Genomic DNA, 25,588 nt, shown 5'->3' with positions numbered 1-25,588 from the left:
TAGATTTGCTTCCGAGTCGATCAGGTCACACATGTACGGAAAAAAACCATTTTGTTTCCGCCAGTGCTTGTAAAATGGGCTATTCCAGTTAAAATGCTTACACCCCCTATGGAATACAGGACCTTAATCTCCAACACAGGCGGTGTAGATCTCAAATGGAGTCGGACATTAAGCGTCACCCCATTTTAAATACATACTCCCTCAGTGAAAGATTAAACTCATGTCTGCCATAGGTGGTGTATGGATTTTAAATGGAATCGCCCAATGCATGCTATATGTTTCATAATTTCAACGGTTCATCAGAATGAAGCATGCAGGAGTCATTAAACAGACACCTAACAATTTCAAATGTCAGGAAATGTATACAGGTATGCAATCGGGGGCACTCGCATGTAAAGGTGGTACAGGTAAGTGCAGTTGAATAAACTAAATAAATTTGAGCTCTTCAGCTCAAATTTGGAAAATTTCTTAGCTCCACAGCCTATAATTTGAACTAATTTTAGTGATATAGACCACCAAATATGTTGAAATTTCATCAGTCCCTCTTTTGCCCAAAAATCAATTCTCAGTTCCCAAAGTTCATCGCTCCGTGCCGCATACCCCTACCAATGTTAAAGTTAAGTGTATGAAAATTCATAATCTCATACTTAATTATGGCAAGAAAATCCTCAAACAGGACTATGTTTCAAAGTCTTAAAAATATGCACCAGATTTCTATTATACACCACCATATATGGGAAAAAAGAGAAAAATATAACCTCTAATATATACATTATGTCCAAATGTACCAAGCCTACAATCACCACAACTTATTGAAAATTTAAGAATTACAAGTCACAATTTAAAAAGGGGAAAAAACCCTCATATATGTACACTCTGATTTATAAATTAAAAAGTGCTTTGTATTTTAGCCATATCTCGACTGCTCAGTGCCAGAAGTGCAATAGCTGCCTTGTAAAAATTTGGCAATTTACACACAGTATATGGTACTCATCTACACATAGCAGCTACACATGGCAGCTATTTCACTTCACCCACTTTTGACACTGAGCAGTTGATCTGTTCACATATTATCCAATTCATATAGAGTTCATATGAAATATCAGGCAAATTGGGCTTATTCATTAAATCTATTTGAAACTCTCCCTCCCTCTGTATAAGTGTGGAATTCATGGCTCTATACCAAGGTATATAAAAAAAAAGCGCAGTGATTTATAGTGCGTTACGCACAGGCACAACCCCTAAACGTTGATCCACAAGCCTCAGCACACTTTACAGGCTGTTATACATAGGATGAGTTGAAATACGTTATGAAATCCAATGTCAGAGAAACCAAAAAATATATTTGTTAGTGCAGTAACATTTAGGGCGGTGCAGTACTGTAAAAGTAGAAATTTTTGCGAGGTTTTTATTTTCGCGAATTTCGCGGGTGGACATAAAATCGCGAAATTAAAACTTGCGAAAATAACCTTTTGCATAGTTTCTATTGTATCAATATCAAAACCGCGAAATTTAATTCTTGCGCAATTAACAAAATCTTCAAAATCACGAAAATATCTTCTCGCGAAAATATTGACTTTTACAGTATTTAAAATTCTTACAACACATATCACCTCACCTCCATAATCACTTCTTATTGGGCTATTCCAGTTGAAATCCATACACCCCCTATGGAGACATAACCTTAATCTCACACACAGGGAGTGTGAATTTCAAATGGAGTCACCCAATTCCAGTAACCCCATTTGAAATTCACACTCCCTGTGTGGAAGATTAAGGTCATATTTTCCATAGGGGGTGTATGGATTTCAACTGGAATAGCTGATTATCTTGCACCCTTCATTACAAGAGGATTTTCCAATAAAAATCACCACTCAGTTTCAAATTTTGGTGAGGAAAAAAAATCATAAAACTGCCAAGCCAGTTGGCATATAGTTCTAAATTGGTCTTGCAATTCTACAGCTCTTTGGTGTCTATTTTTGCATCCACAAAATCAGAGTACACTTTTACTATAATTTAAGAATTGTGTAGACATTGTTCCTGAATACTTGCTTAAAATAAGGTGCTGGGTTTTTCTTGAGTTTCATGCAGAGTGGTTCCTTGCCTAAATTCTCCTTGTCCTCTAAATCAAATATTTCTGGCAAGCTACATCCATCTCTGCAAAATAAACAAATAATATAAACAAACAAACAATGAGTACATTGCATTCTGTGTCAATGTGTATTGCTGAATTCTGACAATATCCAAGTTTAGTTAAGGGGTGGGGTATATATGAACCTTTGGACAGTATTTATTGTGGGACATTAGAGCACATCAGACATATCGAATTGCATTCTGAATCGAAGAATGTCCTTCTGATATCAAATAATTTTGATTTTTTGAAATTCGCAATGTAATACACATTTTATGGCAAATGATTAAAATTGATATTTTTGATATTTAACAGTACTAGAAGTAAATTTTATAAATCTGATGATTTATACTTCAAGTGTATGTAGGTGGGATGAAAAGCCGAAGATCAGCTGAAAATTTGGACCTTTCGTATTGAAGATATGGATTTCTTTTCCCAAAACACCAAAAAAAACTAGGTCTTTTGGGGAAAAAATCCATATCTTCAATATGAAAGGTCAAAATTTTCAATTGATCTTCGCTTTTCCTCCCAGCTACATACACTTTAAGAATATATCATTAGATTTATAAAATTTACTTCGAGGACTGTTATATATCAAAAATGTGAAAATATCAAATTTTAATAATTTGTCATAAAATTTGTATTATATCATGAATTTCAAAAAATGAAAATTATTTGATATCAGAAAGACATTCTTCATATTCAGAATGTAATTCGATATGTCTGATGTGCTCTAATGTCCCACAAAAAATACTGTCGAAACGCTCATTCCAGATCCCTTAAGTTTGTTAAAGGGATTTGGGATTGAAAGCAAATACAGGGTGTCTCAAAATGATTGGTACCTATACCTATCAATATCCACTGAACATGGCCAAGTCTGCCACATCAAAAGGCAGCATAACAGGTACTTTGTTTGTAGATTTGTGTCATAACATGTCATTAAACAATCAATTGTAGTTATTTCAAGAGGATCTAATGTTGAAGGTGGAAGAAGCAGGCCTTTTGTAGGCAACACATCTGATGGGTACCAATCATTTTGATATACCCTGTATAGTTGTTCTTTATTCTCCATGTGTCATGCAGTGATATGTCATATCAGGGATGAAGTTTTAAGGCGTGCGAGTACGATCGCACACAATCGCACTCCTTAAATCGCCTGTACGAGTGCGATTTATAGCACACCTCAATTCCTAAACTTCTTACAGAGTGCAATGTAATAGCACACCTGACAGCCCACCTTAACATTTCCAGAAGTGTGATTGTAGCACGCCTGTTATTTTCAAAACTCAATCCCTGTTGTATACTTCATTATGGCATGGTTGCCAATCCATAATGGAAATCCCCCGCTGAAACAATGACGTAGCTATATGTACATGTAGTAGTAACTATTATTATTAACCAATCAATGCGTTGCATCTTTTTGGAATGTGCAGCATTCATTCAAACCTGCAGCTATCCAGAGGTTTCCCAGTAACAATCACAGCATATATCTGATGTTTACATGTTTAAATTTAAATGCCATCTTGTGTCATGCCGGTGCATTAATTACGATAAGGCAGCAGAGAAGATAAAAGACGTTTGAAGCATGAAGATATTTGCAATCTTGTTTTGGAACGGATCTGAAACTTTTGTTCCTTCTAAAAGCACAATAAAAGATAGGCTTGGGAGAAATATAACTAAGATTGATGTGAAATATTAGCTGATGTTTCTGTGTGCAACAAATTTAAAAAAGGTTTTTGAATGTTATTAAGGGAGTACTACACCCCTCGATAAATTTGTGTCTATTTTTGCATTTTTCTCAAGAACTAATAACACAGTGGTAACAAAAGTTATATATATTATAGGGGCAAGGAATACAATTACTACACTGGAATTTCAGTGACCCAAGACAAGCGGTTTGTTATTTATGATAAGAAATAAGGTACCACTAGGATGTACCTCGTTTCTTATCATAATACTGAACTGCTTGTCTTGAGTCACTGAAATTTCAGTGTAGTAATTGGATTCCTTGCCCCAATAATATACAAAACTTTTGTTACCAGTGTGTTATCATTTTTTGAGAAAAATGCAAAAATAGTCACAAATTTACCACTGGGGTGTAGTACCCCCTTAAAACGTTTTATAAAACCAGACATTTATAAAATGTGTTTATATAATGCTGGGATTACCTTGTCTTTCTAGTACACCATGAGTCTTCCATAACTACATACTGTGCTTGTAATGCCTTGATGTGTGCATACACTTCTGCAGCTGGTTTACGACTGTACATTTCATAAACTGTTTTCACACGGGCTCTGTTGAGAAACAAATATCACAAATATCTAGCTGAGTGATATGTGGAAATGAATTTTCTGTTATGAGCCAGGAACCCTATTTGCATAACATTGGTGAATGTTACGTAAGAGTCAGGCGGGTTATACGAACGCAGGCGTTAGGGCGTTGGCCAGTCATTGACTGTTTTCCTAGAGACCAGTGCACATCACGGATAGATTTAATTTTTTGTTAAAAATTTTTAAAAGGAGGGTTTCAGCCCAAATTTAGCTTGTTGAAAGTCAATTGCAGATTCGGATTATTTCTGGATAGAAAGGAAAAAGCACCAGCAGGACTACGTAGCCATAATAAGTAAGTTGTGTTCGAGTTGTCATGATTGGAGGTGATCTATTATAGTAAGTATGGTAGCCCATAGGCCCTGCTTGTCTAGTTGTGATACTAATCATGCTAATCATGCTAATCGTGTCGTGTCGTGTCGTGTCGGGTAGTATCGTGTTGGTGTGTTCAAAAGGTGTAGGTTACTTAACTTACTTAACACACAAATTTTCTCGATAGGTTATTGCACTGTCCATTGTCTCCTGGAAGAACGGTGTTCCCCTATTCTTAATATTGTTTATGTTCCTTTTAGTTAAAAGGGGAGGGGAAAATACGGGGGGAGGGCGGTATAGAAAATATTTTATTTACGTTTGAGGGTACCGAATTAGTAAATAATCGTTTTTCATCCCCATTTAAAACATGGTACGATCAGGGCTCTAACACTTGTATGCAATCCGTGTACAAAAAGTGACTGTATAAATATCAAAATTATTCACATATCTAAGAAATCTGGATTAATTGATGAACAGTTTGGTACCAAACTAACATAATTAATGAAAATCATTTTGTCTGACAACATCCAATCAATTTTGATCTTTCATATATTGTGCTTTATAAATCCCTGGTGTTTGCCACAATGTGCCTAATTTACTCATGTTGGGTGAAAACAAGTCGGGTGACTGATTGGACATTTTGTTTTGTTTTATGAAATATAAAAACGTACAAAGATGTGTAGCCTTATTTGTTTCACACATCTGGACCAATTAATATAGTGTCACACATCATTGCCTTATATACAATACAATACAATACAAAGGGCATTTGCGCCATTTCCATAAGGCTCAGAGCGCTTACAAAATACCTTAATACTACAACTTAAAACTACATTTTGAAGGTGCATCTTAAAAATAATACAAATTACAATATCAATAAGAACATGTTATGGGAACAAATAAGTTTTAAGCGCTTTTTTGAATACGTTTGTTGATGAAGATTGTCTAATATAGACAGGTAGCTTATTCCACTCTTTTGATGCAAAAACTGTAAAAGTTCTATCACCAGCTAAGACTCTAGTCATGGGATAGTCAAGACGAAGATAATCATCGCAAGATCGGAGTTGTCTCTTTGGAACATACAATGATAAGCAATTTGACAAATATGTTGGTCCTTGGTTGTGAAGACATTTATATACAAGCAAAAGTAATTTGAAAATGATCCTTTGGCGTATTGGAAGCCAATGAAATGATTTCAAAAGTGGACCCGCTGAGTGTTTTGGTCGACTTCAAATACAAGGCGTGCTGCCCAGTTTTGAAGTCGTTGTGAGCGAATAATATGAGTGGATGGTGATGATGAGAGAAGACCATTACAATAGTCAAGGCGAGAAAGTATCAATGAGCGTGTGGCATGATGACATGTAGGTTGGTCGATATATTTCCTAATTCTAGCGATGTTTGAAGATGAAAGATAACAGATTTGCTAACATTTGTAATATGAGAAGACATAGTCATGTGAGTATCGAAAAAAGCACCCAGATTCCTAATGGTCTTTGCAGATTCAATGCGTTCATTTCCAATAGATAAAGTGCCTTCAGTCATTTCCAATAGATGAAGTGCCTTCAGTCACAATGGTTCATTATGTAAAAATAAAGGCTGTTGTAAAAGTTGCACCTGAGTCCATAGGAGTCCGCTTTCCGTACCAAACACATAAATAGGCTTGGCCTACTAAGTTGTTTGCAGTGGCGCCGCCACAGGAGGGGGGGCAAATGCCCCAAGTCAGAACTCTTTCCCCTGTTTCCCCAGTAAAACCAAAAATTACGAAAAATTCCCTTTTTACGACAATTTTGCGATTTGAGATTTGACTCCTTTGGACTCAGATGCAACTTTTAAAACAGCTTCATTTTTACATAATGAACCATTGTGACTGAATGCAGTGTGTGACACTATTAATTGGTCCAGATGTATACAACAAATAAGGCTACACATATCTTTTTACATTTCTGAACGTTTTTTTTTCAATTTATTTCAAAAAGTGTTAGGGGGAACATAAGTTGTGGATCCTACATATAGGATACTATGACCATTCTTTTTTTTTACTCACCTTTAGTCCCACATCTTCATAGTGTGGATGGTTAACAATGGGTCTGAGTGTTGATAGCTTGATGGTAGCCATGGTTGGCATGGGACCAGCAAACACAGCATCTGAAACAATGTGGCAATATAATTACAACCATGTCACACACAAGCAAATGTGACTGTACCACTGCTTTTGAAAATTAGACTGTAACATTTAGACATAGCTTTCATCTACTTTGAGCCAGGCGGCGAATGGCATGATTGAGCCGGCAACTTGTGAAATCGCCTGGCATTTTCCATATACTCGGTTAGTTTTGTGGGGTTCATTATCGAACCCCAACGGTTTTAGCTTGTATTTATATTATTTATTAACATAGGCCTATTTGTTTGTGATATTTCAAGCGTTTTAAAATTTCAAAATAATCCCATTCAATTACACGGTTGACGATGAAAATTTACTGAATTTAGAGAATGCAATGCGACCACCACCTGCTTTGAGCAGACTTCCAACCATGAATACTTAAGGGGTGGGGTATGAACGTTTGGACGGTATTTATTGTGGGACATTAGAGCACATCAGACATATCGAATTGCATTCTGAATACTGAAGAATGTCTTTCTGATATCAAATAATTTTGATTTTTGAAATTGCAATGTAATACACATTTTATGGCAAATGATTAAAATTGATATTTTTGAGATTTAACAGTACTCGAAGTAAACTTTATGAATCTGATGATTTATACTTAAAAGTGTATGTAGGTGGGATGAAAAGCCGACGATCAATTGAAAATTTTGATCTTGCGTATTGAAGATATGGATTTTTTTTCCTAAAACACCAAAAAAATAGGTCTTTTGGGGAAAAAATCCATATCTTCAATATGAAAGGTCAAAATTTTCAATTGATCGTCAGCTTTTCCTCCCAGCTACATACACTTTAAGAATATATCATTAGATTTATGAATTTTACTTGAGGACTGTTATATATCAAAAATGTGAAAAATATCAAATTTTAATAATTTGTCATAAAATTTGTATTATATCTTGAATTTCAAAAAATGAAAATTATTTGACATCAGAAAGAATTTCTTCGTATTCAGAATGCAATTCGATATGTCTGATGTGCTCTCTTGTCCCACAAAAAATACTGTCGAAACGCTCAAAACGGTCATTCCAGATCCCTTAACATCAGAAGATTACATGACAAATTCAACACATCCTAACATCTCTTCTTGTGGTGCATTACTGAAATAACCTGTGATATTCCGCTGATGTCACAGATTTGCTGTACTTTAGTTCACCTCAAATTTGGGAAATGACATTTATATTATTATTCTTCATGGTTTATTCAAACACTCACAGCTAAAAGCTGAATTGCTGTGAAGCTCACATATAAAAATATACAATATACAACATGCAATAAATATGATATTAAAGAACAAATAATAACACACATTTGACCAAATGGGCCAAACTCCCTCTCTGCAAAATGGGCTATCCAGTTGAAATCCATACACCCCTGTGGCATACACAACCTTAATCTCCCACACAGTGGTTGTAGATTTCAAATAGAGTCACCCAGTCAGGTAACCCCATTTGATATTCACACTCCCTGTCTGGAAGATTAAGGTCATGTCTTCCACAGCTAGGGGGTATGGATTTCAACTGGAATAACCGAATAATCTTCAACTCACCTTGTGGTACATTAGCTTTGACCCATTCTAACATCTCTTCTTGTGGTGCATTACTGAAATCACCTTGGATACTCCATTGATGTCTTAGGTTTGCTATACCTCCTATAGACATCAAGGCAAGCATGCCGGCTAGTACTGCATTGTGCATATTACGATCTTTGAAGAATCCGAATACCTGAAAGATAGAAAAGGGGGGACGGTTCAGGTTACTATATGGTGCAAGTAGCACTTGAATTCCTGACAACAACACTGCAAGAAATCTCATTGATGAACAATTATTGGAACAGCATTGGAGGGCTTGACAGAGACCGAGGAAATACTCAGAATGTGTTATAAATAAGCGATGATAGTGTGCGGTATTGTGCTAGGCGACAATATCGTGAGAAAATATTAATTATCGCAATGCGATAATTCTCACTGCTTCATTGATGGCCCATGATAAACTATCAGTGGCATAGAGTGGGTCATCATGGAGGGGCACCGACCATGATTGGGGGAATCGGGTTTGATGGGGGCACAAGCTGTTTTTCAGCAATTTTCCTACATGGGATTTTCTAAAATTTCAGATCTATGCGTATCAGTGTTTCTCTTGACAGACACATCATCTTAAAAAATAAAGAATCAGTTGATGTTCACATCATGCTGATAGTTCAATGTTATTGAAGTGTTTTTAACCTTATGACCTGAAACCTGGTGTACTGCCAAGTGATCTTTATCAATTTCCCTGCTTGAACTAATGTTTTCCGTTCGTATGATGTTATATTCGACAGACACTTGCGTATGTTATGGCTTAACAGACACATAACTCATTTTACCCTCCCAATTTATACTAATCCTCACATTTCTTTTTTCTCCAATCTGTTGCAGTACATTTAAGGGGGTACTACACCCCTGCCCAATTTTGTGCCTATTTTTGCATTTTCCTCAAAAATTATAGCGCATTGGTGACAAGTAAGATATGTATATTATAGGGGCAAGGACTACAACTACTGCACTGGAAATTTTATTTCAGCACAGACAACAGTTATGGAGTTACAGTCAAAAATGAGGGAAAACCAATATTTGATCAATAATACAATAACTACTTGCCTTGGTTGCTGAATTTTCAGTGCAGTCGTTGTAGTCCTTGCCCCTATAATATACATATTTTACTTGTCACAAATGCGCTATAATTTTTGAGAAAAATGTAAAAATAGGCTCAAAATTGGCCAAGGGTGTAGTACCTCCTTAAATAACTACAAAAGACCAAATACTTATTTTGTCTGTCAATACTAACATAAGGGTCACAGCTTGACCAAAAAAAATAAAAATTTTGTAGTTCATGTTAATTCACTTTGTTGAGTGACTAATCTTGTGCTTTCTCTTTTAGTTTTATGGAAGATATGTACAATGTATGTGCACTATTATTTGAAGGTAGTTAAGGGATCTAGAATGAGCGTTTATGGCGTTTCGACAGTATTTTTGTGGGACATGAGAGCACCTCAGGCGATCGAATTGCATTCTGAATCTGAAGCATGTCTTTCTGATATCAAATAATTTTCATTTTTTGAAATTCACGATATAATACAAATTTTATGACAAATTATTAAAATTTGATATTTTTCAAATTTTTGATATATAACAGTCCTCGAAATAAATTTTATAAATCTAATGATATATTCTTAAAGTGTATGTAGCTGGGAGGAAAAGCCGACGATCAATTGAAAATTTTGACCTTTTATATTGAAGATATGTTTTTTTTCCCAAAAGACCTTTTTTTTGTGTGTGTGTTTTGGGAAAAAAATCCATATCTTCAATAATAAAAGGTCAAAATTTTCAATTGATCGCTGGCTTTTCATCCCACCTACATACACTTTAATTAAGTATAAATCATCAGATTTATAAAGTTTCCTTCAAGTACTGTTAAATATCAAAAATATCAATTTTAATGATTTGCCATAAAATGTGTATTGCATTGCTAATTTCAAAAAATCAAAATTATTTGATATCAGAAGGACATTCTTCGTATTCAGAATGCAATTTGATATGTCTGATGTGCTCTAATGTCCCACAATAAATACTGTCCAAACGTTCATACCCCAGCCCTTAAAGACCAAAGTAAGAAAGTTGAAAAATTGACCTCTGTGTTACACAATCATTACACCGTAGCATATTTTGATCCAAATATTAAGAAATTCTGTGAATAAATTATATCACGCTTAGTCCACATGAATGACTTCTGTCAGGCTTAATTAACTTTTAACTTCAAGGACATACACTGGCATTGGCAACAGACAAAACATAAAACCACTCAAGTATACTGTAAACCTGTTTTATTTCGCTAGTACTTAATTTCACTAATTGCCAATGACCACCATTTTTGTAGGTATTAATTTTGGTAATCCAGCAATTAATGTTTACAATTTTTTAATGTAAAACTGTCACATTTAAGGGTATTTAATTTAGCGAATTAAGGCTCTCGGAAATTAGCAAAATTAAATCCCTAGCAAAATTAAGTGATTTACAGTTTTTGTATCAATGTATGCACACCATTTACTTATGGTTACCAGTTGGAATATGATGCACCAGCAGCCAATAAATTTATCAAACAAATTGGAACTTGAAACTTTGAAAATGAAATGATAACATGGATCGGAAACCAGTAACTGCTACTTTTAGAAGATGGGAAAAATATTTAATTGTATTCACCGGTGTGGGGATTTTTCTGCTTACGAAAATCTTGACTGCACTGATTATACCATTAATAGCTCAATGGAAGTGGACCACACTGAATGTGGGTAGTGTGCAAATGACAAACGCTGCATGCCCTTCACTGCAAGGAAACTGCACCACACCAGCTCACTATGATGAATTTGGTAATCATACTTCGGTTTCTGTGTCACAAACTTTTCCTCCAAAATCAGATGAGACGCCTGACGCAATGGTGCTTGAAAGTAACGCAACCGGCTCCAAAGTTGACTCTCGTATTATACTTGTGTATCTGGCACAACCAGTAATGTCCTTAATACTGTCTCCAATTACTGGTAGTATCGGAGATGCGTTTGGGTTTAACGTCCCCTTGCTGGCAGCTCTCAGTGCTTCAATAGTCCTCACAACTTTATATGCATTTTCCGTTAGTTTTGTTGCTGTATTCGTAGCACAACTATTGCAGGGTTTTGCATGTGCTGCTTCCATACCAAATATATTTGGCAAAGTTTATTCCTTGTATCCGCAAAACACAGATGAAGGGAAGACAATATTAGGCATGATTATGACAGGCGCTACCTTTCACTACTTTGGACCAGCTATAGGTGGAATCCTGTATGAAGAATTAGGACAAAAAGCTGGCTTTTTAAGCTTTGTACCAGTCGAGGTCTTCCTTATGCTATGTATTCTTGTGACGTTTCGAAGTGAATTCAAGAGACATGCAACAAAAAACACAGCAAATGAAAACATTGATATGAAACTTGATGAGGATGTCACTCCGTTGCTGCATACAGAACCAAAAAACAAAGGAGTGAAACTTTCAGATATTATAACAGATCATAAAGTCGTCATACTAAGTTTAACTTTAACAGTATGTGTGCTACCTAAGGCTTGCATTCAGTATGTGCTGGCCATATGGATGAAAGACAGATTTAATAGCAACGCTGCAACTACTGGGTTATTTTGGGGTACAGCAGGAGTGACGGAAGTGGCAGCTAATGTTATCAGTGTGAAATTCGACCAAAGTTACCCAGAGCATATTTGTGTATATACTGCCATAAATCTAGCTTTATGCGTATTACCAACTGTTTTGCTCCCATTTGTTCCATCACCTATAACAGGCTCATTCTGTTTTGCATTCTACATATACTTAATTGGATCAGTACGATACAGTACCATGAGCATGCTGTCAGGCCTTGCAGAAAATGAGTATCAAAATGCGTACGGCCGGGTGATAGGGGTGGCCAATCTCGGCTTCACGCTACCTTATTTAGCTTATTTAGCTTATTATTTATAGCAGTGCCTTTATTCAATGTAATTGGATTTAAGAATATGTGTATAATTATAGGCATGGTGCCTCTACTTTGGGCTCCATTCTTGTTCTTTGTAAGAAATGCAGGGAAAAGAAAGCCTTCTATTTCAGATGATGTTAGTATTAAGCCTTGTGTCTCTCCAGTTATCAAGACTTCATCTGTGCCTGTGCAACCTGGAACTGAGTAAACAATCTTGACTTTGTGATTTATTGATTTATCATTATATGTGATGCGATCAAGCAAAATCAGTCGCATTTCAGAAATATCAAATTTTCAGTTTTTATACGATAGTAAAAAGTATTTACAAAACTGGATTTTGCAGAAAATCGTAAAGATATGAGCAACTGAGTTTCCAAAACAACAGGAAACAAAAGGAAATACTTCCTTTGTTTGGCTATATCTCAAAATCAATATTTCCGAGTTCCGACTGATTTTGCTTGATCGCATCACATATGTGATGGATGATGAAGCAAGCAGTGTCGGTGGCAATTCCAACTTATAATTCGTATACATATATAATTTGTACAATTCCAAGTTAGCATGAAATACTGTAAAACACAATATTTTTGAAACTCAAAATTTTTACGATTTGAAAAAAGCCCCCCAAAAAAAACAACCTTGTGGCATGTGACTTTTGCCAAATACAGATGATGTGCGTAACAAATTTATTAAGAGTCACAGATTTTCCGTTGTTGACCAGGTAATTGAATGGAATTTATTTTGCAACTTACAAACGCTCAGGACATCTATCACAAAATGTTAAGAATCCATTCAGTGAACCCAGCAAAAGTGTAGAAAAAAATTAAGATTGTGTATAAATTGCTTAAAAGTGAAGGATTAGTCATTAAATTTGTTATTAAGTATTTCTGAAATAAAAAATTTGTCAAAACAATGAGGAAAATCACAGTATTGACAAAGTTGAAGCCCCATTCAAAAGCTAATTACTCTACTTGAGTAGAGAAAACTACCTATTTTGTCTTTAATACACAGCTTTTGGCTTAAGCTATGTTAGCACATCTATGACACTAACAAAGGTGCAAAAAACTGAATTTTGATGATTTTTATAATTTTACGAATGGGCAAATCACTGAATAGGCCATATACAATCTAAAACCGTTGGGGTTTAATAGTGAACGCCACTATTACTAACCTTGAAATTAATACAGTATAAACCTATAAGAATTATAATACTGCTACTGGAAATAGAAACAAACAAACAAAAGCACCAAGTTTACATACTTTTTTAAAAACAAAACACAAATCCACAACCTGTTACATGCAGAAGACATATGTGAAAACATCCATTGGGCTATTTTCCATTTAAAATCCACACTACCCCTGTGGAAGATTTAATTTGGAAATATCTTCCACAAGGGGAGTATGGATTTCAAATGGAATAAACACATTAGCAGCTCCATTTGAGACTCACCCTCCCACTGTGGAAGATTCAGGTTGGATCTTTCTCAGAGGGTGTATGATCAAATGGAGCTAATTTATGTGTTCATTCCATTTGATATTCATACTCCCCCTGCTGGAAGTTATTCCTCAGGGGTAATGCAGATTTTAAATGGAACAGCCCATTAGGTATATTCATTTATTACAACCAATGGATATTAAAGTTGTCAATTAAAGATTAAAGACCTTTTGGTATTCTCACATTTTGTTCACAATTATGTGGTATTAAAGTTACATTCCTAAGTTTTTAAGTTATATATTTTACAACTGAATCAAGTCGCATTTACTGCATATGACTATATGTGTGTCATCATAACTGAAATAAAGTTAACAACTACAATCCCGGTGATAATTGTTCGAACACTTTAACATGGATACTTCAAATATGCCCCCCATTCCCCACGATCAATGTTGTTGGTTATTTTTTTGGTCATAATGAACCCCTAGAAACATCCAACATTGATTGGTGGGGCAGGGGAGGGTTGTAGGAAATGGTTCAGACTTCACGTCAAAGAAAGCGAAATTTTAATATGTCAAGTATATCAGAAATATGGTCTCAAACAGTCCTACTTTGACACAAGTGTTCGAACTATGTCCGGGATTGTAGCAAATAAACTAAATCAACTGTAAATTGTGATTAATTAAATCAAGTCAACCAGAAAACTCACTTTTTGGTCACTGAGATGTTATTACAGATGTTGCAGCCAAATCATTTGACCTTCAGCTGGGTGGATGACCCTAAATCATCCGCCCAGCTGAAGGCCAAAGGTTTTGACCCCAACATTGGTGATAACATCTAACCAAAAAGTGAGTTTTTCTATCTCTACGATCCACAACATGCTTAGGCACAGTTCTTTAACCCCAATACATTTTTGTACATTCATTGAATGACCTTTGAAATTTGAGTACAAAAACTCATACTCTGCATGAGGTCAAATTTTGCGCATGATTGTTTAATTGCGGTTATTGAATTATGCTATGGGATGAGGCCATTGTGGTCCATAGTGTATTTGACTTAATTGATTGAATTAATCACAATTTGAACTTATCCCATATGACTGAGAGTATACACAGTGCAGTGTTGTTAATTTACCGGTAAATTAAAAATGGCGGTAAATTACCGGTAAAAAATGGTAAAATAAGTAAATTATAAAAAGAGTTAAAATGAACGATAAAAATTCAATTCTTTTCATATTAAGAGCTACATAGATACTTGAACACAGTCCTGTTTAGTTGAATATGCCATTCCAGATGAAAATTAGCTTTAACATGAATAAAGCTTAAGGTTAGCCGAGAGTTTTTCATGCGCTTGATTTCAGAGGGGCGTAAGTTCATAACAGAAACAGCCATGCAGAAAATGCACAAGCGTACCGGGGCGTAGGCCTACTTATAATAGAATATCGATCCACAGTCAAGACATGAAAAGGCTATGAAACTTGGCTTAGCTCGTGCGATGCCGGAGCTCGTGAGTCGGGGGTGTCATGAGGCGGCATGCGGGTCGGATGTCAGGGGGCACAAGCCGTTTTCGGCAATTTTCATAAGGATTTTATAAATTTTAAAATTGATTTGGGGCACTTAGTCAAGCTACGCCCTGGAAAATTGGTTGATTTTGAATTTATAGCCTTGATAAATCAATGCTGCTATTCCCCTGATTACAATGTAATAGGGTACAACAATAACATCAACAACAATATCAAAAAGCAATTATTTGCCAAATCGAATTTGGGAAGAATATTCAACAAGACAGACTTAGCAGGCCTACACATTTCTGAATTATATAAAGTGAAAAATAATCAATCACGATTCACTGCAGTCAGCGAATCAATCAAATAAAACTAAAAAGAAAGGAGCAAGACAGAATAAAGAAATAGTGAAAAAGAGAAAGAAAGAGAGAGAAAGAGAGAGAGAGAGAGAGAAAGAAAAAGAAAGAAAGAAATGAAAAAAAAAGAAATGAAAAAAGAAAAGGAGAAAGAAAAGAGGAAAGAAAGGAAGTAAAAATGAGAAAAGAGAAAAAAAAGAAAATTCAGCCACACGGGACTCGAACCAACAAAAATGTTTCATAACAGATCCCCAGTCCAACGCTCTATCCACTCGGCCATACATCAGCTTACGCAATTGCTTGTTCCCGAAGCGGATATATAACTATAATTGGATGCAATTACGTGATTACAATCGCGTCCGCACAATGGCTCTTAGAATAAACACGCATGACGGCGCTGAAATTTTGAACGAACTGATGGAGGAAAAACCTCGTTTTTTGCAATACTAGCTTCAATTTGGAGTGAAAATCAAATGGGATAGCAATTGGCAGAATGTTGAGAAATAATGTAGGTATTCAGATGTCTGAATTAACGTCCCGTAATCCAGATATCGATAATGTAACAAAACAGTGTTTTGTGGTACAAGATTCTCGAAAATTGTTCCCAAAAACGGGCTAATAAAATTTAATCGGTACTGTATTTTGTTCTTCCCATGGCAACATTATTTCTTTGGTCGATTTGTAGTACAATACAAAAAAAGAGAAAATAATCACTCGGCGTGGTTTTATACGGAGCGAACATTTGAAAAAAACTGCATGGAACGCGTTTTTGATCTTTTGAACATGGTGCGTAAAAATGATTTAAACCAAGGATTTTCAAACGGATTCTAAAAATTTGTATAAACACACAAAAACAATGTAAAGATACATCCATGCACCAGCATTTGACTCACTGCGATATTTGATTGCTGAGAAAACACGGTTTTAGAGAACAACTTTATACGTCTTTTATACGTTTTTATACGTTTCTTCGTGTAACCTTAAGTTGTAAGAAGTGAATCAAAAGTCATGTTAACTCATGTAGTATTTACATACATTTTTAGAAAGTGTTTCAATGTTTTCTCTATAACAATACATGGATACAGAGCCTGTCTAGCCACTCAGCACTGGACTACTGTATATCGATCACCTGAGAAAACTACATTCAGTATTCATACAATCACATGCATGTTTTCATCATTTTCGTGGTAGAACATTAATACTAGGAATTTCAATTGAATGAACACAGCTTTCAAAAGCTTGTATTCGATCCAACCCCAATCGTATTTCGCATATTTCAAACTGCAACACGAACCCACAACCTTGGATACAATAATAAACCAATCCCGAGTTACGGACATATAGTTACGTACATATAGTTGCACACACTGGCGTACATCACATAGTGTACACAAACAAATTGTCACACTGTTGCTATGTCAGGCTGTGTGTTCATTCAATTGAAAATTCCACTCATGATTGATGGTAATGAACCTAGTCCTTCATATTTGGATCTGGTTAAAAGTAAACTTGTCAAATGTTATGTAGACTTCCAGGATGCTAACTTCAACTTTTGTAGAATGATGATGTTTTGCCCAAAATACACAGGGAACACTTTGGTAAAACAGAGACAAAGAGCATTTATATTCTGAATGATGTGAAATCAAAATCTTCGGTCACAAGTTCACTCGTATTTGTAACCAAAAATATGGGACATTTTATCTGTTCCTTAAAATTTTTATAACATACAGCTAAAGCTTGTGAGATAGTCAATAAGCCATGATCAACCCCTCAAAATTTGGAATCACCATCGAGGGGGCTTGGGAGGGGGTGCTGCTTTTAGTGCTTTCATAATTTCATCAGCCAGGTTTAAATTATAAGATTTAATATGTGAAAGTTTTGAGGTGTTATTGTTTTATTTCTTGCGTACATGTATATGAGTGTAATTGCAATAAATGTACTTGCAAGTCACAAGAACATGCTGATCAGCTGAATGAATGCACAGTATATTGTACACTATACTAGTACAGTATACATGTATGGGAAGTTAAAGGTAGCAGGGGTCTACAAAATCATTATTTCAAGTAAGTTGTGCAAATATTGCAAATAAAATTGGCATCTACTATAAAACAAACAAACAAAAACAATATTATTAGAAGTTTTAATAAAAAAAAAAATCCTTTTTTTCATAATTTACTTAATTTACCCTATTTTACCACGGTAAATTAAGATGGCGGTAAATTACTGGTAATTTACCATGTAAATTAACCGGTAATTTACCGACTCACAACACTGACACAGTGTTAAAGCAAGTGTAAATAAAAGGGACCATTGCAGTATTAGGTTTCAAGTGATTTTCAGCAAGTTTCAAGAACTTGCATACTGCATACATATGGTTTCACTTTCAGAAGAGGTGTACTTGACTCTTTTTAGCCTTTTTAATTTTCAAGAATATGTATTTTACTTACACAGAAGTATATTTAAATACACAGAAGTAAACAAACAAATAAATGGACAAATAAGCAAACAAAAATGTACACAATTAAACAAGTTACACAAATTAAAAGTAAATATATGTGCATGTCATCCTACATGTACATCTGTTTTAGTGTTACAGTAAATATATTGTGATAAAAAATCAAATATGTGACCATCCAGCACAACTGAGCCCTGAAGTCGCCAATCATAATTTTTGAGATATTCAACCAAAATATTCTGCTTCAAATTAGCTTTAAAATGGTGTATATCATGTCTATTAGTACTTGACAATACTGTCTCTAATTACTGGTAGTATCGGAGATGCTCTTGGGTTTGATGTCCCCTTGCTGGCGGCTCTCAGTGCTTCAATAGTCCTCACAACTTTATATGCATTTTCTGTTAGCTTTGTTGCTGTATTCGTAGCACAACTATTGCAGGGTTTTGCATGTGCTGCTTCCACACCAAATATATTTGGCAAAGTTTATTCCTTGTATCCGCAAAACACAGATGAAGGGAAGACAATATTAGGCATGATTATGACAGGCGCTACCTTTCACTACTTTGGACCAGCTATAGGTGGAATCCTGTATGAAGAATTAGGACAAAAAGCTGGCTTTTTAAGCTTTGTACCAGTGGAGATCTTCCTTATGCTCTGTATTCTTGTGACATTTCGAAGTGAATTCAAGAGACATGCGACAAAAAACACAGCAAATGAAAACATTGATATGAAACTTGATGAGGATGTCACTCCGTTGCTGCATACAGAACCAAAAAACAAAGGAGTGAAACTTTCAGATATTATAACAGATCATAAAGTCGTCATACTAAGTTTAACTTTGACTGTATGTGTGCTTCCTAAGGCTTGCATTCAGTATGTGCTGGCCATATGGATGAAAGACAGATTTAATAGCAACGCTGCAACTACTGGGTTATTTTGGGGTACAGCAGGAGTGACGGAAGTGGCAGCTAATGTTATCAGTGTGAAATTCGACCAAAGTTACCCCGAGCATATTTGTGTATATACTGCCATAAATCTAGCTTTATGCATATTACCAACTGTTTTGCTCCCATTTGTTCCATCACCTATAACAGGCTCATTCTGTTTTGCATTCTACATATACTTAATTGGATCAGTACGATACAGTACCATGAGCATGCTGTCAGGCCTTGCAGAAAATGAGTATCAAAATGCGTACGGCCGGGTGATAGGGGTGGGCAATCTGGGCTTCACGCTACCTTATTTAGCTTCACCATTTATAGCAGTGCCTTTATTCAATGCAATTGGATTTAAGAATATGTGTATAATTATAGGCATGGTGCCTCTACTTTGGGCCCCATTCTTGTTCTTTGTACTGAAATGCAGGGAAAAAAAGCCTTCTATTTCAGATGATGTTAGTATTAAGCCTTGTGTCTCTCCAGTTATCAAGACTTCATCTGTGCCTGTGCAACCTAAAACTGATTAAACAAACTTGACTTTGTGATTTATAACACTGGACAACAAATGAAAACTTTTTATCTGTTAAACTGAGGAAATTCCATGTATTCTTTCTTGGCTAAATCAGGACAGCTGATTTCAAATATGAAGTCAGAATTTACCCAGCAAATCACACTTTCAAGTTAATTTTTATTGAGAATGCTATATTATATCCATCATCATGTTTGGGTGGGTTAAACCATCCTTAATACCTAGTTTCCATTCCATCACTGAAATGTCTTGATGGAACCTTTCACCATGCTCATCACTTACAACACCTTTATTATGTGGAAAGAAATCAAGATGAGAACACAAGAAGTACATTTTTACACTCATTTTAAAGCCAATTTGCTAACAGGCCTTACACATCTCTTAAAATCCTATGACATATGGACAAACCTATGATATTCATACCAATTTCATAGAATATAATAGTATCATTCCGATTCGTGCAATTGAAGGTGGTTTTAAATTCAAGCAAAAACTAAGGAAGATGGTGTTGTAAATCCAATTGTAATGGACCTGTCAACGCCAAACAAAAAGGTATGTAGATTATTTTATGACATTTTGTTGAAAGTTCAATACAGATCTCCTACAGATAAGTGTAAATGGCAAAGTGAGTTAATGTGCAATTTTACAGAAATAGAATGGAAAGATATTTGTAGTCTCAATTTCAAATTTACAAATGATGTAAAATTAAGATGGTTTCAGTACAGAATAATACACAGAATTCTCTGAACAAATGCAATGTTGATTAAAATGAATAAACGTCAAAACGATCTATGTGCATTTTGTAATGAAGAGAAGGAGACGTTATCCCACCTTTTTATCAAGTGTCCTGTTTCGTCATGTTTTTGGATCAAAGTACAATAATTACCGTATTGGTCCGAGTATAGTCCCACCCGTTTTTTATGTGAAAATTTTTCACAATTGGGGGGTGGGATTATACTCGAATTTCAAAAACAAAAAAAATTTCGGTTTTGGAGTGTCCCTGGACCTAGACCTAGATGCTAGGATCATTTATGGTTGACCTAAAAAAAATATATAAATGAAAATTGATAATTTGTATTCATGTCATACTCTATTAACGATTTCGGGATTTCAAAATGCATTGAATTTGAGTGCATTTTGAAATCATTAATAGAGTATGACATGAATACAAATTATCAATTTTCATATTAAAAATACAAAACATCTTGAATTTTTTTTTTTTTAGGTCAACCATGAATGATCCTAGCATTTATCTAGGTCCAGGGACACTCCAAAACCGAAAAAAAAAAAAAAAAAAAAAAAACAATTTCTGAAATTTTTCGAAAAATGGGGGGTGGGACTATACTCGAACGTGGGACTATTTCACTTGTTACATTGACCCCACCAGATATTATGTTTGGTAAAGATGGTAATTATCTGAGGAATTTAATTATTGTTTTAGGAAAGTTGCATATATACATATCAAAAATGAACGAAAGGAAACCCGATTTGTTCATTTTTAAACAAGAACTGAAGTATTATTATAATATGCTAAAGTGTGTGGCTTCTTGCAATTTAAAAACACAAATTTTCAATAAACTTTGTGAAGGCTGGGTAAACATTGTCACATTGTATAACCAGTGTACAAATTAAGAAATAAAATCCGGTTATCCGGCGGATGACCAGGTCATGAAATCTGGTCATCTACCAGAGTTTTTGGTAATCCGTATATATCCGCCAAAATTGGGATTTAATAAAATATCATACCTACTAATAACTAAGTACTCAAAATAAAAGAATAGACACAAATCAATACAAAATCCAGTGTCATAAGATTCTAAAATCTAAGTTTTTGGCTGATGTTATTGCGCCCACAAAGCCACAGTACTAGTTTGGACTGAAAGAAGGCCATACATGCAGCGCACACAGCACACTCGAGCCCTAACTAATTATGTGGGGATGTTGTGGTTTGAAACTTGAAAGCTTTGAGGAGTACGAAGACTAGACAGAACTGGTGTGGAAAGCAATGTGATTTTTCATAAGCTTGATAAAATATCGGGACTAAATCATTTTTATACTGCATGAAGGTGACAAAAGTGTGGGTGTCCGACGGATAACCTGCAGTGAATTTCTGGTTATCCGTCGGCAAATCTGGTAGTCAGGACTACTGGATTACCACTTAATTTGTACACTGTGTATAACCCTTTATCTTATGTTAATACAATTCATTTCCTGCCCTGTACCATTAAATGTTCATTGTTGGTTGTGTTATTTCTTTCTCTCTCAAAAAAAAAAATCCAGTAAATTTTATACTTGTATAACATTGGTAATGTAAGATGCGTTGTGGGAGCTGGTGGATCCATTTTGTATGTTTTTCTTTCCTACCACCAGCTCCAAGTACAGGGAATAAAATTTACGGAAAAAAAAGTTCTACATTTAAACATCGACACCCCTAATCTTATTCCTAGAACAACTCCAGAATATTATACAGCATTATTTTAAGCTTATATTACAGTTGTTTGCATCTTAAAATTGATCATGATATGATCAATATTGCAGTAAATTTTGCCACGATATCGCAACAATTGAAAAACCCTGGCGATGCCCACCCTTAATATTACATATTGTGTGCTAATACACATTACCATTTGTTCTCATACAAAAAGAAATTTCATTTAAATTTCTTTAATTATATAGCATCATAGCAAAATACCCTGAGCAAAATAAAAATACAGTATTACCGTATTCGTCCGAGTATAGTCCCACCCCCCATTTTTCGAAAAATTCCAGAAATTGTAACATTTTTTTAAAGTTTTTTTTTTTTTTTGGTTTTGGAGTGTCCCTGGACTAGACCTAGATGCTAGGATCATTCATGGCATGGTTGACCTAAAAAAAAATGGATTGAATTTGAATGCATTTTTGAAATCATTAATAGAGTATGACATGAATACAAATGATCAATTTTCATATTAAAAACACAAAACATCTTGAAATCCTAGCATCTAGGTCTAGGGACACTTTATTTTTTGTTGAAATTCGAGTATAATCCCACCCCCCAATTGTGAAAAATGTTCACCTAAAAAACGGGTGGGACTATACTCGAACCAATACGGTAGTAAAGCTAAACATGTCTACTGATTTCACCTTTGACTTAATTTTTTTGACACGAAAAATGCATTCATAACTGGACACATGTCAGAAACAAATGGATATATTTCAGATTCAAGGAGCGCTTTAGATAATTGGAGTGCTGTCACCTGCTGCGTCCCATGAAATGTGTCACAAATTTTCTCAACCAATGACTTTTGGCTGAATGATTTAAATTTGAGTTTACAACTACTGACCTTACTTGAAGCCAAAATTCCACAGAATATACACAGATGTGGAGTCATGAAGAGCTTGAGTCTCATGATAATGATTCCCATTACAGTAAAGGCAAGTAATTGAAAGACATGGTATACTAGCTGAAAATAATGAAAAGTAATATATGTATGGGTATTATCAATAAAGGCATGCTCACAGATAGAAAACATGAAAAGCATTAGTTTTATCATATCACATTGCTTATTACCAAAATCTTTTGTAAGGAGTTGGATATGAACTCTCCACACATCGAATTGAGAATCCATTTGGATCAGTAGAAGAGGACCTACAATCAAATATATATATACATAGATGAGGGAGCTTAGGTTCTAAATCTTGTTTTTGACTTCCCTCTTGACTGATAATACACATTTTTCAAGATTTGTCCAACCAGAAGTAGGGATCGACTATCATCATTGTAAAGATGCCTGTTTCATATATCCAAGACTGGCCAAACTTTGTGACTTCCGAGTTTGGGTTTGTTCAAAGAAATCTTTGTATGTTACTTGTCTATTCAAACCTGATAAAAAGTGAATATGTTCCTGGGGTAGTCACATATGAAAGGTATCAATAGAACATATTATTATATGCTATCAAAATAATGGCAAAGAAAAACATACCTCTGCATGTGGTTTTGAGCGTTCTTGTCTACAAAGAAAAGATAAGCATTAGAAAATTTAACAAAAAAGAACAAGAAAAAAATATGTAAATGTTGCAATAGAATACCGTATTGTTTGTAATAAACGCCCCGGGGGCGTTGCATTTTTCCAAAAGGGTGGGGCGTTTATTGGAAGTGAATTGTCAGTGAAAAAAGCTTAAAATTCGGGTTCAATTTCCCGATGGTGCTCCTATTAAAAGGAGGGATTCACAACAAAATTACTCCTGTAAGTGCATGGAATTAGTGACTGACTGATGCAAGATTTAAGCTTACATACACGATATGGCATGGAAATGTTTCACAGAAAAATTGGAGGGGGCGTTTATTAGAGGGGGGAGCGTTTATTACAAACAATATGGTAACTTAGTACCAATTGTTAGCAGATCCCATGGTACGCTGTAATTACTGACTTGATACTGCAACTGTGAAAATTGTTTTGATCTACAACCATGCTCCCGCACCATTCTAGATAAACAACCTCATACGGTAGCTATTAATTATAACTATTATAATTGATGCTAGTTTTTAAAAGAGGGTTAAATCACAAAATTATGAAAATGGACAGTGGCGTAGATTTCTTTTTGACATTGGGGGGGGGGGATGAGGCTGGAAAAAATTCTCGAAGTACACCAGGCACAAAAAGAAACTCGTCAGTTATATTCATCCTTGCTTTTCAATAACTTGATAATTTTGGATTATTCTGAAATATACATTTTGTTAATTGGACTTTGCTTTCTCATTTGACACCCTGTTCGTGAAAAACAAACAAGAATTTACCAAGATATATGCACCTCAAAGCCTCAAACCCCAAAATCAAAAGTTGCATTTTCAACGATTTTCAATGGGAACGCATCGTTGTATTGCACACAAGCACCACGGGCCAATCAATAAAGCACACAGTGTAACAGGCACAATTGAATTGTTAAAATTGCAACTTTTATTTTGGGGTTTGAGAGTTTGGAGGCGCATATCTTGGTCAATTCTTGCTCAATGTTCACGAACAGGGTGTCAAATGAGAAAGAAAAGTCCAATTAACAAAATGTATATTTCAGAATAATCCAAAATTATCAGGTTGTTGAACAGCAAGGATGAATATAACTGACGAGTTTCTTTTTGTGCCTGGTGTATACTGAATCCAGCACCTTTTGGCTCCAAAATTAAGATTATGGAACAAATGCGCGAAAAATTTTGCCATTTTGAAGCTAAACTGTTGAAATATGGTGTACAAGTGGAATAAATTAAGCACAAAGCTTGAAAAATTTGCACTGTGGGGCTAAAATGGCCAAATATGAGGTTAATTTGGTCAGAAACCCACATACAGCCGTCAACATTGGGGGATGATTGTATGGACCACCCCCTTGGCAAAATATTGGGGGGGGGGAGGTAAATCCCCTTGGAATCTATGCCTATGAAAATGGAGCTAGTGTCCATTTCAGCTACAAGGGGTTATCTACACCCTCTGTGCAAGTTTCATAGTGATATAATGCGCTAAAGCATATATAGAAACTGCATTGACATAACTGCCTCCTTGTATTGAAACTACATGGACATAATAATCTTTGTCATTTTTTTCGAAATACACTCAATGTGACTTAACCCCCTTTTTAGAACTATAGAAAAATTATTTAATTCCTGTACATCGTGGAACATACTCTTTGCGTGGCTGTGCGTAGTAAGCTGTTGTACGCAGATAACCTCGCTATATGGACGCATAGAGTAGAGTTGTATGCTTGTGTATTAGCATCATCAGTCGTGGAGTAACAAGCGTAGTTGAATGTTCCACGATGTACACAAATTAAATCGTTTTTCTATAGTATCTTCAATTGCAAACAATACTTAAATTTGCAAACTTAAACACAACTGTGACCCAATCATGTACAATGGGGAACTATCTCCAATGATGTTTTTGTG

At 35.2% G+C, this 25,588-nt stretch overlaps 2 protein-coding genes across 2 annotated transcripts in view; one reads left to right on the top strand and one right to left on the bottom strand.

Moving 5' to 3' along the window:
• Positions 1-468: 468 nt before the first annotated feature.
• Positions 469-25,588, bottom strand: part of LOC140150670 (protein C-mannosyl-transferase DPY19L1-like) — a 65,040-nt gene continuing 39,920 nt past the window's right edge. Inside the window, exons 16-21 of the mRNA XM_072172744.1 lie at positions 23,640-23,667; positions 23,001-23,120; positions 8,484-8,658; positions 6,818-6,915; positions 4,300-4,427; positions 469-2,157 (exon numbers count right to left, since the gene is read on the bottom strand). Of these exons, the coding sequence (XP_072028845.1) occupies positions 2,010-2,157; positions 4,300-4,427; positions 6,818-6,915; positions 8,484-8,658; positions 23,001-23,120; positions 23,640-23,667 (697 nt within the window). The 3' untranslated portion in view covers positions 469-2,009. The remainder of the gene's footprint in view (positions 2,158-4,299; positions 4,428-6,817; positions 6,916-8,483; positions 8,659-23,000; positions 23,121-23,639; positions 23,668-25,588) is intronic.
• On the top strand, positions 11,272-20,677 carry LOC140149538 (uncharacterized). Its single transcript, XM_072171617.1, has 2 exons — positions 11,272-12,213; positions 18,494-20,677. Exons 1-2 carry the CDS (start codon positions 11,272-11,274, stop codon positions 19,673-19,675), a joined length of 2,124 nt encoding a protein of 707 aa, XP_072027718.1. The 3' UTR covers positions 19,676-20,677.

Source organism: Amphiura filiformis, chromosome 4, assembly GCF_039555335.1.
Source record: "Amphiura filiformis chromosome 4, Afil_fr2py, whole genome shotgun sequence".
Lineage (NCBI taxonomy): Eukaryota > Metazoa > Echinodermata > Ophiuroidea > Amphilepidida > Amphiuridae > Amphiura > Amphiura filiformis.
This window is presented reverse-complemented; position numbering and strand designations above follow the sequence as displayed.

Excerpts from the sequence above, each read along its gene's own strand:
- LOC140149538 (XM_072171617.1), top strand. The coding sequence starts at position 11,272 with ATGACAAACGCTGCATGCCCTTCACTGCAAGGAAACTGCACCACACCA. Across the intron at positions 12,214-18,493 it reads GTTACCCAGAGCATATTTGT|TACTTGACAATACTGTCTCT; the intron begins GTATATACTGCC and ends CATGTCTATTAG.